This window comes from Orbicella franksi, chromosome 6 (assembly GCF_964199315.1).
Source record: "Orbicella franksi chromosome 6, jaOrbFran1.1, whole genome shotgun sequence".
NCBI lineage: Eukaryota > Metazoa > Cnidaria > Anthozoa > Scleractinia > Merulinidae > Orbicella > Orbicella franksi.
This window is the reverse complement of record NC_138150.1, coordinates 4,675,604-4,690,156: the sequence shown is the minus strand read 5'-3', so window position 1 is coordinate 4,690,156 and position 14,553 is coordinate 4,675,604. Positions and strand designations below refer to the sequence as shown.

At 39.7% G+C, this 14,553-nt stretch overlaps 3 protein-coding genes across 3 annotated transcripts in view; all 3 read right to left on the bottom strand.

The window, feature by feature from the left end:
• The window catches only part of LOC145489522 (uncharacterized), a 37,217-nt gene extending 28,590 nt beyond the window's left edge, over positions 1 to 8,627 (bottom strand). The window contains exons 1-15 of the mRNA XM_081468504.1: positions 8,538 to 8,627; positions 8,193 to 8,334; positions 7,610 to 7,956; positions 6,691 to 6,832; positions 6,034 to 6,371; positions 5,675 to 5,819; positions 4,641 to 4,984; positions 4,334 to 4,475; positions 3,242 to 3,699; positions 2,944 to 3,085; positions 2,174 to 2,520; positions 1,726 to 1,867; positions 1,118 to 1,450; positions 994 to 1,018; positions 358 to 476 (exon numbers count right to left, since the gene is read on the bottom strand). Coding sequence (XP_081324630.1) covers positions 358 to 476; positions 994 to 1,018; positions 1,118 to 1,450; positions 1,726 to 1,867; positions 2,174 to 2,520; positions 2,944 to 3,085; positions 3,242 to 3,699; positions 4,334 to 4,475; positions 4,641 to 4,984; positions 5,675 to 5,819; positions 6,034 to 6,371; positions 6,691 to 6,832; positions 7,610 to 7,956; positions 8,193 to 8,334; positions 8,538 to 8,627 — 3,256 coding nt within the window. The remainder of the gene's footprint in view (positions 1 to 357; positions 477 to 993; positions 1,019 to 1,117; positions 1,451 to 1,725; positions 1,868 to 2,173; positions 2,521 to 2,943; positions 3,086 to 3,241; positions 3,700 to 4,333; positions 4,476 to 4,640; positions 4,985 to 5,674; positions 5,820 to 6,033; positions 6,372 to 6,690; positions 6,833 to 7,609; positions 7,957 to 8,192; positions 8,335 to 8,537) is intronic.
• A 291-nt stretch (positions 8,628 to 8,918) lies between these two features.
• Positions 8,919 to 9,592, bottom strand: LOC145491305 (retinoschisin-like). Its single transcript, XM_081470473.1, has one exon. It carries the CDS (start codon positions 9,466 to 9,468, stop codon positions 9,022 to 9,024), a length of 447 nt encoding a protein of 148 aa, XP_081326599.1. The 5' UTR covers positions 9,469 to 9,592; the 3' UTR covers positions 8,919 to 9,021.
• On the bottom strand, positions 9,585 to 14,543 carry LOC145489521 (lactadherin-like). Its single transcript, XM_081468503.1, has 9 exons — positions 14,244 to 14,543; positions 13,533 to 13,661; positions 12,660 to 12,801; positions 12,160 to 12,300; positions 11,302 to 11,561; positions 11,048 to 11,189; positions 10,194 to 10,537; positions 9,887 to 10,028; positions 9,585 to 9,682 (listed from the first exon to the last, which is right to left on the bottom strand). Exons 1-9 carry the CDS (start codon positions 14,541 to 14,543, stop codon positions 9,585 to 9,587), a joined length of 1,698 nt encoding a protein of 565 aa, XP_081324629.1.
• Positions 14,544 to 14,553: the final 10 nt, after the last annotated feature.

Below are 14,553 nucleotides of genomic sequence, written 5' to 3'. Positions count from 1 at the left end.
TTTGTAATTAACGTCAAGTAGTTTTCAAACTGATAATTATTTTTAACTTCCTTTTGTGTAAATTTCTCTCTTGAACTTGTTAATGACCTATTCTGGGTTTCGAGCCATTTTTGTAAATATTGATTCTTGAGGGTTTTCTTTATAACTGATCGTGCATTCTTGATGTGTTGTTGGGTTGCTAGTTCTTGCATGGACAATTGGAAGCAATTCCCATTGGATCACACCGCTGAGTCGTCTCTCTTTTCCTGTGCCTTATCTCGTTTCTGGCTCGCATAATTGCTTATATGATCAAATAACACACAGTAATAGCCAAAATGTTATTGAAACCTTCGACGATCTATATAGGTGCCAACAAACCTTCTGTGCATCCATAAAACTCAGCACGCATGCTGATATGTCCTTTCCAGGTTTTCACACGAATTTGCACAAAGCGTGCGATGATGGGTGGATCGATAATGTTACCAACGGGCTCATTTCTGCCAAGGTTGTTGCCGGTAAATACCTAACAAAATACCAAGTAATGACATCCAACATTGAGAATACTTTTTTAACTTAGAATGATCTGGCTACGTATCAAACATTTACGTGATAGATATATCACATAATTTATAGAAAAAAAATATACCCTCTGATCAAGGAAACCTCTCGGAAGAACTTTTTTTTTTCAGTTGGAAGATAACTAGGACAGTGTTATAGCTGTTTCATCACACGACAATTTTCGTGGGCGGGAAAATTATCCCGTCTCCGAAAGTGTCAGGGCCCCAAAAATTATTCCCCAGAAGCAAATTCTCCTGTATAATGGCGAGCTCTTCAGTACTGCCTTAAACTTTTCAAATATGATCATATTTTCCTCTACCAGCTCCTTTGTAACCTACCACCTGCCATCCTTTAAAATAACCTCAAAATATGGGTCAGGCCAAGACGCAACAAAGGTTTTAACAAGCCAAGGGGTGATCCATTCGCTCAAAGTATGACCTAATCTGCTAATACGACTTGTCAGTATTTTTGCCCAATGATGCTTCTATATATACTACAGAAGTTTGGCTAATCGAAATGACAATTACTTATTACTTAACTTATAAAACAAAACAGAGAAGGAAAATATCGCTTGCCTGACCGTCCCCTTCGCCGTAAGGTGTAAAAGACCCGCCATCAACACTGTATGCCAGAGTGTAGCTGGTCACCATCCAGTCAGCATCCGATCGACCTTGAGTAGCGATGGCTGTCACTTTGGTAACCTTACCCAAGTCAAACTGTAGAAACTGATCAACATCTTTGTATTGGGCAGCCCAGCCTCCTCCATAGCTTCCCTCTCCTTCTGTTCGAAGTCTGCCGCGGTCAGGTCCATAATATTGATTGTACTGTGATGATGCCACAATGGCGGAGCTTGGAATGTTGCCGCTTTCAATACCAAGTGAATCCCGGCATTTGATTTCCGGAGGTGTAAAGCCTTAAAAAAGACCCAATAAAACAAGTGCAAATCAAGATGTTCCAATTTTGATTGATATAAACCTCTTCTTAAATAATCCCTAAGCATTCCATGATGCACCGCGAGCCTCTCAAACGTGACGTCAGAATAATAATTTCCGACTTCTTCGCCCCTCAATCGTCAGAAATTGCATTTAGAAATAATCCGTACAGACTGCGCAGCAGCAATGTTCTTGGGAATTTTCAATTCTGAATCAAAGGAAATTTCCAAGAACTTTTAAAAGTTAGAAAAGGTACCTTTTCTGCATCCATAGAACTCTGCTCGTAGTGATATGTAGCTATTCCAAGCCTTGGGCTTGATACGAAGGTAACGGGTTATGATCGGATTCTTCAAAGTGTGTATCACCACTGAGTATTGATCGCTATTTCCCGTAAATACCTTAAAGAAAGAGGAAATTTTTAGTCTATATCTACAGAATGTGCTAAGGAGTTCTCTCAGCAAACGGTTATCTCAGAGGCTTCAGGCAGACTGAGCCTAAATGATTCCTTTTTTTCTGTAAATGAGAATTTAGAATTGTTCTCTGTTATGCTGCCTGTTCATTTCTACATTCATTAATTAAGGAAATAGAGCAAAAACAGCATGGCGTGTCTACAGCATACTGAAAGAAAGCCTGTACAGGCCAGCAAGTGCCAAAATAAAAAAAAAAACAATAAAACAAATATAAAAAACTATAAACTAAAATACCTTGACCCCATTATCTTCCTTGTAATCCTCAAAGAACACACCATCATAGCCGTAGCTAAGACTGTAGCTCTTTACCCACCACGCTCCATCCTGTCTTCCTTGAGTCGCAACCTTCCTAACCTTAGCCCAATCACCAAAGTTCACTTCAAAGTATTGGAACTCGTTATTTTTGGAGACAGCCCAAGCTCCGTACTGGCCTGATGATGGCTGAAAATGTAATCGACCGTTTTTTGGTCCCATGGAATTTACATTGTATGACGTAGATGCCCTTAAAGCGGAGTCTGGTATCTTGTTGCTTTGCATTCCAAGAGCTGCATCACAGGGATGTGCAAGTGGGATCGTGAATCCTTCAAGACACAAGCGAAACAAAATATAGTCATTTTCTGAGAAAAGACACTACCCAGAAGTCCTTCGATGGACTAGCATCATATCCATGGGGAGTAGAAATATTCCCAGTCGCTTCATGCTACAGAACCCGGAGATAAGCGTCGGCCTGATGAGCCAATTGGCTCGTGTGCAGACTTTACCTATCAACTGAGGAAGGACACTAAGCAGTGGGAATCAGCAAACCCGATCACAAGGAAATCTCAAACAGATTGATCAATCGTATCACATGCAAATGAATGGAAATATTTTCATAAATACCCGCTGTACATAATGCAGGTACGAATACCATAGTTACCCAGAGTATGTGTTATGCGGCGTTTCAAGCAAAGAATGATTGCTTATTTCGATTTCACAAACAGGAGCGGAGATTGTCATTCACTAACCTTCTGTACATCCATAAAGTTCAAATCGTAGAGCCATGTAACTTTGGTACTCTTTGGGGTGGATTCGAATGTAGCGCGCAACGAAGGGTGGATTAAGAATGTGCCCAACGATTGTATTCGAATCTGTATTACCAATGAGAACCTAATAAGAAATGAAAAGTAAAGCTCACTTACGCGTCGCATAAGCATAAAATTAATTAAAGAGAGCTTTCAAACTACTTCTACCTCTTCCTATATATCTACAGCAGATAACTTTTTCGTTGTGAAACAATTTTCTGTGATATTTATGTTTATTTACCTGGTTGTTATTATAGGGAAGATATGGACCTCCTTCAAGGCTGTAGCTAATGAAATAGCTTTTCACCCACTGAGCTGCATCTTGTCTCCCCTGAGTTGCTAAACGTGTGATCTTCGTAATTTTTCCAAGATCAACTTGAATCCATTGTCCGATGTCTTGGGTCTTGGGAATCCACGCTCCAATGAAGCTCCCTGACTTCACCGTATCGAGTCTGGCACGTTCTGGACCACTGTACTGATTATAGATTGTAGTAGGAGTGATAGCACTGTCCGGTATTTTTCCACTCTTCATTCCGAGTTCTGACTGGCATTCCAGTTTTGGTGGTTTAAACCCTAGTGTGCAAGAAAAAAGTTTAGCCCAACAATGTGTAATGTACTTTCTTAAAGTACCGTTTATTCGGCATGAAAAAGTTGTCCTAAGTAACCCACGACACGTATTTTTTTCATGAAAACGAGAAAGTCAGGCTTAACGTTCTTATGCGACCGTTTGTGAATTGTCGATTTGTTCTTTTTTTCCCTTTCCCATAATAATTTTCAACTGAGCGTCCTAACAGCATCATGAATTCTTAAGAGTTGACTGATTGCATTTAAATTTTTTGATAAACAACGTTCGTAAGCCTGATTTAACAGACAGATTGTTGCGATTCAGAGAGGAGGGAGCAAAATTCCAAAAGACGTTGAAAATTCTCTTCCAAAAACGTCTCAATTACTAGCGTTTTCCACTATCTTTTTTATTGTAGTTCGCCTTTTTATTTCAATTTCTTGGTTACTGTTGTATTGCACCTGACCAGTGAATCCCAAATTAAGAAGGAAAAGGAGAAAAGGGAGTAGAAACTTCTTTAAATAGGCAAAGTAGTAATCGCATACAGTTACTATAAAACAAATACGCGTGTACGCGCTACATGTTAACGAAAATACGTGAAAAGACGTTTCCTTCGTTCTTTTTAAATGCGAGCGCTTTCTATCCCCGTTTGATCTCATCTGAAGACGGGTGATCTCAGCTGAAGACGCAAATATCGGATATTTGCGTCTTCAGAAGAGATCAAACGGAGATAGAAAGCGCTCGCACTTAAGATTAGATGGCCATTCTCACCCTCTCTGCAGCCATAGAACTCGGCTCTCATAGAAATATGAGATTGCCATGTTTCTGGATTGATACGAATGTAGCGAGTGACGATTGGTATTTTCAGATCATGACTGACAGGTGTATACCGATCATTATTTCCTGGAAATATCTGAAAGACAATGAAATGAAGTCACACATCAGAAAAAGCATTGCGCTCACTATTTGCTTGTCTGTAAATCAAATCAGCAGCTTTGCTGAACACATTTATGTAGCTCTTTCAAAACTAATTTATCGTTTTGTACTGACTACTGCAGTTGTCATGACGATCAATTACCTTTTTTGCCCCGTTCTCATTGTAATCTTTAAAAAACACAGCATCGTAGCCATACGAAAGGCTGAAGCTTTTCACCCATTGATCGGCATCTTGTCTTCCCTGAATGACAACCCGAGTTACTTTTGTCCAATCACCAAAATTTATTTGAAGATACTGGAAGACGTCATTCGTTTTCGCTACCCACGCTCCATATCTCCCTGATCTAAGCAGGAAATGCAATCTGCCATTCATGGCCTTGTATGCAGCATTGTATTCACTCGAGGCCGTTATCGCCGAATCTGGAATTCTTCCATTTTGCATTCCGAGGGCCTCTAAACACACTGGTGGCTTCGGCGTCGGGAAACCTTTTGGAGTAAAAATTGAAAGAACCCTGTCTTAGTTATGTGGATATATTGCTTGAGGGAAAAAGAAAGCAGACAACCAGTGCGATACGCATGACAGCGTGGTATCTTGCGTGGGAAAACCTACACCTACATGTATATAATTATGTTTAATTCAAATTTGAAATGTCTGGAATTCTTCCATTTTGCATTCCTAGGGCTTTCTTAACACGCTGGTGGCTTCTTTGGCTTTGCAAAACCTTTTGGGATAAAGTTAAAAAAATATGAATGCAATTTAGAGGGAAAAAACAACCAAAGCTTCAACAACAAGATATCCTGATATTGCAGGACAATTGGAAGCAATTCCCATTTCATTATACAGACAGCTCTTTTTTCCTCTGCCTTATCTCCTTTCTGGCCCGCATCAATTCTTATATATGATTAAAAGACTAACAGTAATAGCCAAAATGTTGTTGAAATTTTGAATGAAACGTTCCACGAGCTTGACACACTGGTAGCTTTGTCGTCGGGAAACTTTGTGGGATAAAGTTTAAATCCGCTTGCTATGATTCTATGGATATATTTAGGTAAATAGAAAGCAGACAACACGTGCCATGAAAACAAGGTATCCTGATATAGTATAGACGATAGTAGCAAGGGTCTTACGACGGTCAATTAAATCTAGTCAGTGTATCAACGACATGTTCAACAAACCTTCTGTGCATCCGTAAAACTCAGCACGCATGCTGATATGTCCTTTCCAAGTTCTGACACGAATTTGTACAAAGCGTGCGATGATGGGTGGATCAATAATTTTTCCCACAGCTTCATTTCTGTCAAGATTGTTGCCGGTAAATACCTAACGAATTGAAAGGGAAAGATATTTGCCACTGAGATAAAAGTATGCTATCTTATGCTTCATTGACTGAAATAGATACTATCTGGTTACCTGCCAATTTCGTTCCCAGGACGTTTCCCTTGAACCTGTGAACGGCACACAGAGTATTCCGTGTACACCGCCCTACATTATTAATTTTTAACAAATAATAAAGAGGAAGGAAGATATCTCTTGCCTGACCGTCCCCTTCGCCGTAAGGTGTAAAAGACCCGCCATCAACACTGTATGCCAGAGTGTAGCTGGTCACCATCCAGTCAGCATCCGATCGACCTTGAGTAGCGACGGCTGTCACTTTGATAACCTTACCCAAGTCAAACTGTAGAAACTGATCAACATCTTTGTATTGGGCAGCCCAGCCTCCTCCATAGCTTCCCTCTCCTTCTGTTCGAAGTCTGCCGCGGTCAGGTCCATAATATTGATTGTATTGTGATGATGCCACAATGGCGGTGCTTGGAATTTTGCCGCTCTCGATACCAAGGGGATCCCGGCATTTGATTTCCGGAGGTGTGAAACCTTAGAAAGACCCAATTAAGCAACATCATTCTAATATGTTCCAATATCGATTAATATACACCCCTTCTATAAAACTCTATAACTAATTAAATATTGATATTCTTTCAAAGTGTAAAAAAACTGTCAATTGAGCCGCCAGAGTTTTCAAATGTTCTGTGGACATAAAACGGATTTTCCTTACGGTAAAGTCTCGCAGAGAAACCCATATAGAAACTGAGAGGCAACAATATTCAATTCTGAATTCAAGGAAATTTCAATGAATTCTAGTTGACGCAACTGTGTTATTGCTTGCCGAGAACTTTAAAGTTAGAAAACGTACCTTTTCTGCATCCATAGAACTCCGCTCGTAGTGATATGTAGCTATTCCAAGTCTTGGGCTTGATACGAAGATAACGGGTTATGATCGGATTCTTTAAAGTGTGTATCACCACTGAATATTGATCGCTATTTCCGTTAAATACCTAACACAATGAAAGAGTAAATGTTCAGTCTGTAGTTGACAAGAGAGTGTGCACGTGGTAAAGAGATAGGCGCAGCATATGGTAGTTTTCATAATTACTTAATAAAGGTTTCAGGTGGACTAGGCCTAATGGCTCATATTGCTTTTTCTGTAGTTCATTTTTATTTTTATACATTTTTATCCTGTCTATTCGTAGCGGAGCTCCAGCGCGGAAAGCGTGCCAGCAGAGCACATTGGGTGGTAATTTCCGGGCTAGGAATAACTGGGCTAAGGGTGACAAAATAATAACGAGCAATGTCGTGAAACAGAGAAAGAGAGGGTTAGAGGAAGGAGGCGAGATACCCGAAAAAATGGCTCAGAAGACTGCAGAACTTTTCGTCATCAAGTGATCAACAAGAGAAATCAAAATTGTTTGGTGTGTTTAGAGAAATTACAAAACGGTAAGCACAGCGAAAAACGTTGTCAATTCTTTAATCTATCTAAAAAAGATTAGTTTACTGGAAGTTTCTGCCTGGAGGACTCACTGTTGAAGAAGCTTTCGTCGCGTTTTTTTTATAAAAAATGATCAAGTTGCTTCCGTGAGATAAGGTAATCTTCAATAGGAGTTGTAAAGTCTTCCTGCCTTGACACCATGTTGTGAGACATCTTAGAACTTTCATTGTTTAAATTTCACTTATCCAAACGATAAAACACTTGAATCGCTTCGTCGAAGCTGTTGAAAGTTGCCTATTGTAATGAACTAAACAAAATGCAAAAAAAAAAACACAAATTAAAATACCTTGACCCCATTATCTTCCTTGTAATCCTCAAAGAACACACCATCGTAGCTGTAGCTAAGAGTGTAGCTCTTTACCCACCACGCTCCATCCTGTCTTCCTTGAGTCGCAACCTTTGTAACCTTAGTCCAATCACCAAAGTTCACTTCAAAGTACTGGAACTCGTTATTTGTGGAGACAGCCCAAGCTCCGTACTGGCCTGATGATGGCTGAAAATGAAGTCGACCATTTCTTGGTCCCATGGAGTTTACATTGTATGACGTAGATGCCCTCAAAGCGGAGTCTGGTATGTTGTTGCTCTGCATTCCAAGAGCTGCTTGACAGGGTGGTGGACTCAAAGTAATGAATCCTTTGAGGAACAAAATACGATAGTTGGAATCAGCAAAGCTGATGACAAGGAATCCCACACCGATTCATCAATCGTATCACATTCAAATGAATCGACATCTTTTCAAAAGTAGTTGCGTGCAGAAAACAATGTATCAATACCGTGGCTACCGTAATTATAAGTTATGCAGCGTTTCAGGTAAACGATAATTCCGTATTTTGATTCCCCACCAAGAGGGTAAACTGCCATTCACTAACCTTTTGTGCATCCATAAAGTTCAAATCGTAACGCCATGTAACTTTGGTACTCTTTGGGGTGGATTCGTATGTAGCGCGCAAAAATGGGTGGATTGAGAATGTGCCCAACGATTGTATTCGAGTCTTTATTACCAGTAAAAACCTGACAAGAAAGGACAAGTAAAAGTCACTGAAGCATCGCTTAGGATTAATCAAGGTGGATATGATCAACTAATTGGAAAATGATATATGAAAAACTAAGATGGACTTTTCAAATTAATCCATAGGCCATGGGGTCCACTTCCAGGAAATTCTTACAATGCCCTTCTCCTGATTCACGAATCAGAAAATTTTCTTAAACATTACTATTGGTCCGCGATTTGCGAAGAAAAAGTGTAACATGAAGGGAAGGAGTGATGGAAGGAACGAAGGAGCTAATGAGTTTTTCCTATCCATACCTACTACTAGGAAATGACTACCTCATTTTCCAAGTTAAAAAATGAATTAAATACAGCTTTCAAACTACTTCTACTTCTTTCGCTATGTACATTGTAGATGTAACTGTTTCGTTGAGTGCCAATTTATTTAAGACGAGGATAAAATAATTGACCTTTCAGACCTCTTTGGCACCGATAGCAGTTGCTGCAAACTATGTAAATCGTGAACAGAATCCTTTTATATTATTTTATAGTATTTATTATTATGCTGTAAATAAGTATTTATTAACTTCAACCCTTATTTATTAGCTTTTGTAAACTAGTTATTAGCTATTGACTTTAGTTAGGTGTCCCCAGTTAGCTAATCTATAGTTAAATACACTGACACGTTAATAAACTTTTCATTCATTCATTCACACCTGGTTGTTATTGTAAAGAATGAATGGACTTTCACCAGCGCTGTAGGTGATAGAATAGCTTTTCACCCACTGAGCTGCATCTTGCCTGCCCTGAGTTGCTATACGTGTGATTTTGGCGTATTTTCCAAGATCAACTTGAATCCACTGTCCCATGTCCTGTGTCTTAGGAACCCACGCTCCAATGAAGCTGCCTGTCTTCACCGTATCGAGTCTGGCACGCTCTGGACCATAGTACTGATTATAGCTTGTGGTAGCAGTAATAGCACCGTGTGAGATTTTTCCACTTTTCATTCCAAGTTCTGACTGACAATCCAGTTTCGGTGGTTTAAACCCTAGTTTGCAAGAAAAGTATTTAGTCCAACAACTTGTGCTAGACACACTTACTGAAATTAAACATACCGTCAATTCGGCATGAAAACAACATTGTTCCGCACCACACATTGTCAGGTGTCATGAACGCAAGAATGTCAGGTTTAACGTTGTCATGAGACTCTTTGTAAATAATGGTATTTTTGGTTTTTAGTTTTCTGAATTACCGTTTTAGTGCACCTGACCAGTCAATCCGAAGATTGCTCCGTAAATTTGCATTCAGAGTTTGCAAAGCTTGCGCTTAAACTTAAATGTGACGCAGGAAGCGAAAAGGGAATAAAAACGTCTGTAAATAAAATATATAAGATACATAGAAATACTTTACCATAGGGGCTACATTGTACTTCAGTAAGATACATTAAAAGAAGTTTCCTTCTTTTTGTATGTCTTGCAGACACTAATTGCAGAGAATAATGATATTTTCGTCTTTAGATGACATCAATCTGGTAAAGAAATGGTTCGTGATTTAAGCTTAGATGATTATTCTCACCTTCCCTGCAGCCATAAAATTCGGCTCTCATAGAAATATGAGTTTGCCATGTTTCTGGATGAACACGAATGTAACGAGTAATAATGGGCGTTTCCAGATCGTGATTGACAGGGGTATACCGATCATTATTTCCTGGAAATATCTGAAAGACAATGAAATGAAGTCACACATCAGAAAAAGCATTGCGCTCACTATTTGCTTGTCTGTAAATCAAATCAGCAGCTTTGCTGAACACATTTATGTAGCTCTTTCAAAACTAATTTATCGTTTTGTACTGACTACTGCAGTTGTCATGACGATCAATTACCTTTTTTGCCCCGTTCTCATTGTAATCTTTAAAAAACACAGCATCGTAGCCATACGAAAGGCTGAAGCTTTTCACCCATTGATCGGCATCTTGTCTTCCTTGAATAGCAACTCGAGTTACTTTTGTCCAATCACCAAAATTTATTTGAAGATACTGGAAGACGTCATTCGTTTTCGCTGCCCACGCTCCATGTCTCCCTGATCTAAGCAGGAAATGCAATCTGCCATTCATGGCCTTGTATGCAGCATTGTATTCACTCGAGGCCGTTATCGCCGAATCTGGAATTCTTCCATTTTGCATTCCGAGGGCTTCTAAACACACTGGTGGCTTCGGCGTCGGGAAACCTTTTGGAGTAAAAATTGAAAGAACCCTGTCTTAGTTATGTGGATATATTGCTTGAGGGAAAAAGAAAGCAGACAACCAGTGCGATACGCATGACAGCGTGGTATCTTGCGTGGGAAAACCTACACCTACATGTATATAATTATGTTTAATTCAAATTTGAAATGTTCCTATTAACTGAGGTGAAATAAACTGAAATTAACTGAGGTGGTAGTAAAGTAAATTCTTAATCACGAACTGTTCCTATAAAGCACTGTAAGGTTATGACTCTTGGTTGAATTATGAACAAAGTGGCGACTGCTTCATTCAATACTGTAGATTTGTGTTATATTTTTCAGCGACAAATTACCAAATGGTAGAATGTCTAGAATAAAGTTCTTGTCCAAACGTCTACCTCGGGTATAAAAATGCTAGTAATCTAACATGTTCTTAAAATTAATTGCTTTTTGAGCCTTTACACTCGCATGCACAGCTTTTTCTCCAGAACAAATTTCCTTTCAAATTGGGCATACCTTGCCTGCAGCCATAAAACTCCACTCTCAATGAAGGGTATCCTTGATATGTTTTAACGTTGATCTTGATAAATCTGGCAATGATTGGGGGATGAAGGATACGGCCTTCGGCATTCACATTGTCTGTGTTTCCTTGCAGAACCTTAAAAGTTAAGAAATGTGGACAATGTTACTCTGTGGCGCGTACCCCTCTCATTCCCTCACAAATTGTAAACCTTAGCTTTCTACGCAGACCTTCTTCTGGTTGGTCACACACTCCTCCCGCGTACGAATGGGAAAGGGGGATAAGCCAAAAGAATAGCTGGATAGGAAATGTTACGTACCTGGCCATTATTGTATGAAATGAATGTTCCGCCATCTACACTGTATGCCAGGGTATAAGTTTTTGACCACCAGCCTGAATCATATCGCCCTTGAGTAGCGATTCTGGTTACCTTGGTAACCTTGCCCAAGTCAATCTGTAAGAACTGATTAGCATCTGGGTATTGGGATATCCATCCTCCGTGAAAACTCCCTAAATCGATGCAGAATAAATGGAGTATTATTTAACGAGGAAAGCCAAATGAAACCTGTTACATACCAGCACGGGCAACATTATCTACCTCACAACCTTTTTGCACAACTGGGAAATCGAATCCCTCTCCAGAGCTCCTTAAAGATTATAAATATATAATTTTCTTTTGCATCCAGTCAGTGAAATAGAGTTTATCTGTGACATGGGTGCGTAATGGGATCGATTGAATGACTGGTACAGAAAAATCCACACTTCTACAAATATTACGGGTCTAAACCCATCCTGCATTCCTTTTCTTTAGCTCGAATGTGAAGGTCCAGATCAAATTGAAAAACAGTAACACCAAGTTATTATGGGCTATTGACAATTAGTAAGGCCAAGATGGCTGGTTATTGCCCAAATTTCTTTTGTATGGAACAAGACGCAATTGTGGTCCACAGTCACACACAAACGAAGACCTTGACCATCATATTGCAGCTCGTGATTCTTAGGATCAATTACATGGCAGACACAACATTTTTCTTGCAGGACACAAAGGGCAATCCCAAGGGAAAGGTCTACGCGGCAAAACGACACACTCTTGAAGCCAAGCTGTTACCTTCTGTTTTCTCGTTTAGTCTTCCTCGCTCTGGTCCCCAATATTGGTTATAACGTGACGATGCTACAATGGCTGAATCTGGTATTTGGCCGTCTTCCATTCCAAGAGGGGAAGCGCACACTATCTTAGGAATGTCAAAACCTATTGACGAATATTAAAAAAAACATATCCCACAAGCTTTGATGTAGTAGTTGCTATGGATTCACAAAGTCCATTTTGGTCAAGATGTATTCAGTTGGTAAAGTACGAATATCTATATAAAAAAAATGGTTTGCAAATGACATCATTATATTCCAAAATAATAAAAAAAATACCAGACCTTTCTAGTTTTTTAATTTCGAGGTATAAGACTTCAACATTTATCTCGTTACAAATTTTCAGAACTAATATGAGAGGTGGAGAGAGATGTCAAAAATGTTAAAACGTAGTCAAAATTCAAAGATTTTGTCCAGGGGCAACAGCCTCGGGGTGAAAAAAAATCATGTATGCAAGATACTCGCCTGACTTGCATCCATAAAAGTCAGCTCTTAAGGCAATGACGCCCTGCCAAGAGACTGGAATGATTCGGATGTATCGTGTTACTATGGACTTCTTCAGGAGATGGCTGACAACCATATATTGGTCCGTGTTGCCTTCGAATTCCTGCACGGAGAATTAAGAACCAACAAGTTTAACTCATGGGAAATGCTTTCTAAATCGTACTTTGAAATGAGTGCCATTAGAGAGGTCAAGCATGACGTTTACGGCAAACGGCAAACGGCAAAAATGACACTTTTGCCGTCTCTCTTCAGCTGTGTGTACAGTAGAGTGAAATTATTTGTATTTGCAATGAATAGTAGGAGACGTTATTCCATTTTTGTGAGCTTTATTTGCGGATTAGAAGAAAAGAACTCAAAATCAGAAGTTGTCTTTGCCGTTTGCCGTTTGCCGTTTGCCGTTTGCCGTTTGCCGTCTGCCGTTTGCCGTCTGCCGTTAACGTCATACTTAACCTCTCTATTATCTTGAACCAGCTGCATCTCAAAACTATTCAGAGTTTTCTTCAATTTTGAAATTAAAATCCGTGAAACCTTTTGCGGCCATCCTGGCAATTTAACAACACTAAAAGGCCTCGTGTAGACGTTCAGTACATGCAAAGTAGTGGAGTGGAGTTTGGCCTCGTGTTATGCATTGCCTTTTCAAATCATTACAGTTTTCATCTGCTGCCCACTTGACTCTTCTTAAGCTATGTCGAGGCCACTCTTCACATGCATGTTTCCTGCATGATGCAACGATGCGCTCCAACAGTACTCCAACGATGTGGCGCATAAGTTGGCCTTTTTTGAAAAACCTCGACAGGATGTTGCAGTAGGGACACTCGGACCATAAAATATTACCTTTTCTCTACCTTTTTTTTTGGTGACTATAAAATGAAGGCTCTTCATATAATGTACAAGATTAGCGTTTGTACATTGCGAAAACACTAATAAGTACTCTGTGAAATTGAATGAAGAGGAAAGTAGTGACTAAAAAGAGATTAAGTATTCACGGTTCGAATTCCATAACACTTAGTTCGCGTTGTCCAGAACGGACTGTATATTTATCATGTATCGATCAGAATCATTTATTAAAAGGAGCTCATTCAAGGTATTTTGAGCTATTTTGCCGACGCACAAAATGACGTCCAAATTGAAGAAAACCTATCCAAAGAGATAATAACAAACCATAAAGGAAAAATGATGGTTAAAGTTAGAGAAGACTAACACAGATTACAAAGGGCAAACTTGAAAAATGTAGGTTAAATTTTCAAGTTAGCTCGTTGCCAAGAATAACTTGGAGAAGGTCCGCGGTTAATTAAAGAACTTAGCCAATAGGTCCATGCACCTGACCTGGAATGAAATCCAAAAGGCGGTACAAGACCGTTCCCGCTTAGAGAGACAATGAATGCCCCAATGCTCGGCGGTGAATCATATTACAAACCCGACGGAAGAAGCGTTGGTGACTTAGTATGTACCGGCTGTAACTATCCACTGCAGTTTCAAAAGGTAATAATCTCATTAAAAAATTGTGCATTGATAATGGTTCATTTCAACAGATTAAATAACTACCTTGACTTGGCCGCTGTCTTCTTTGTATTCCTCGTAGAACACTCCATCGTAACTATAAGCGAGTTTGTACTTTGTAACCCACTGTGCTGCGTTCTGCCTCCCTTGGGTAGATACCCTGGTCACCTTGGTCCAGCCTCCAAGGTCCACTTGAAACCATTGCTGTTGGTTGGAGGTACCAGCTATCCAGCCGTAATAATAATGAAGGCGACCCAGAGTTGGACTGTAGGTAGCGCTGTTCATACTGGAAGCCGTTATAGAGGAATCAGGGATGTTTCGATTTTCCAATCCCAGTCCAGCCATGCACGCAGGA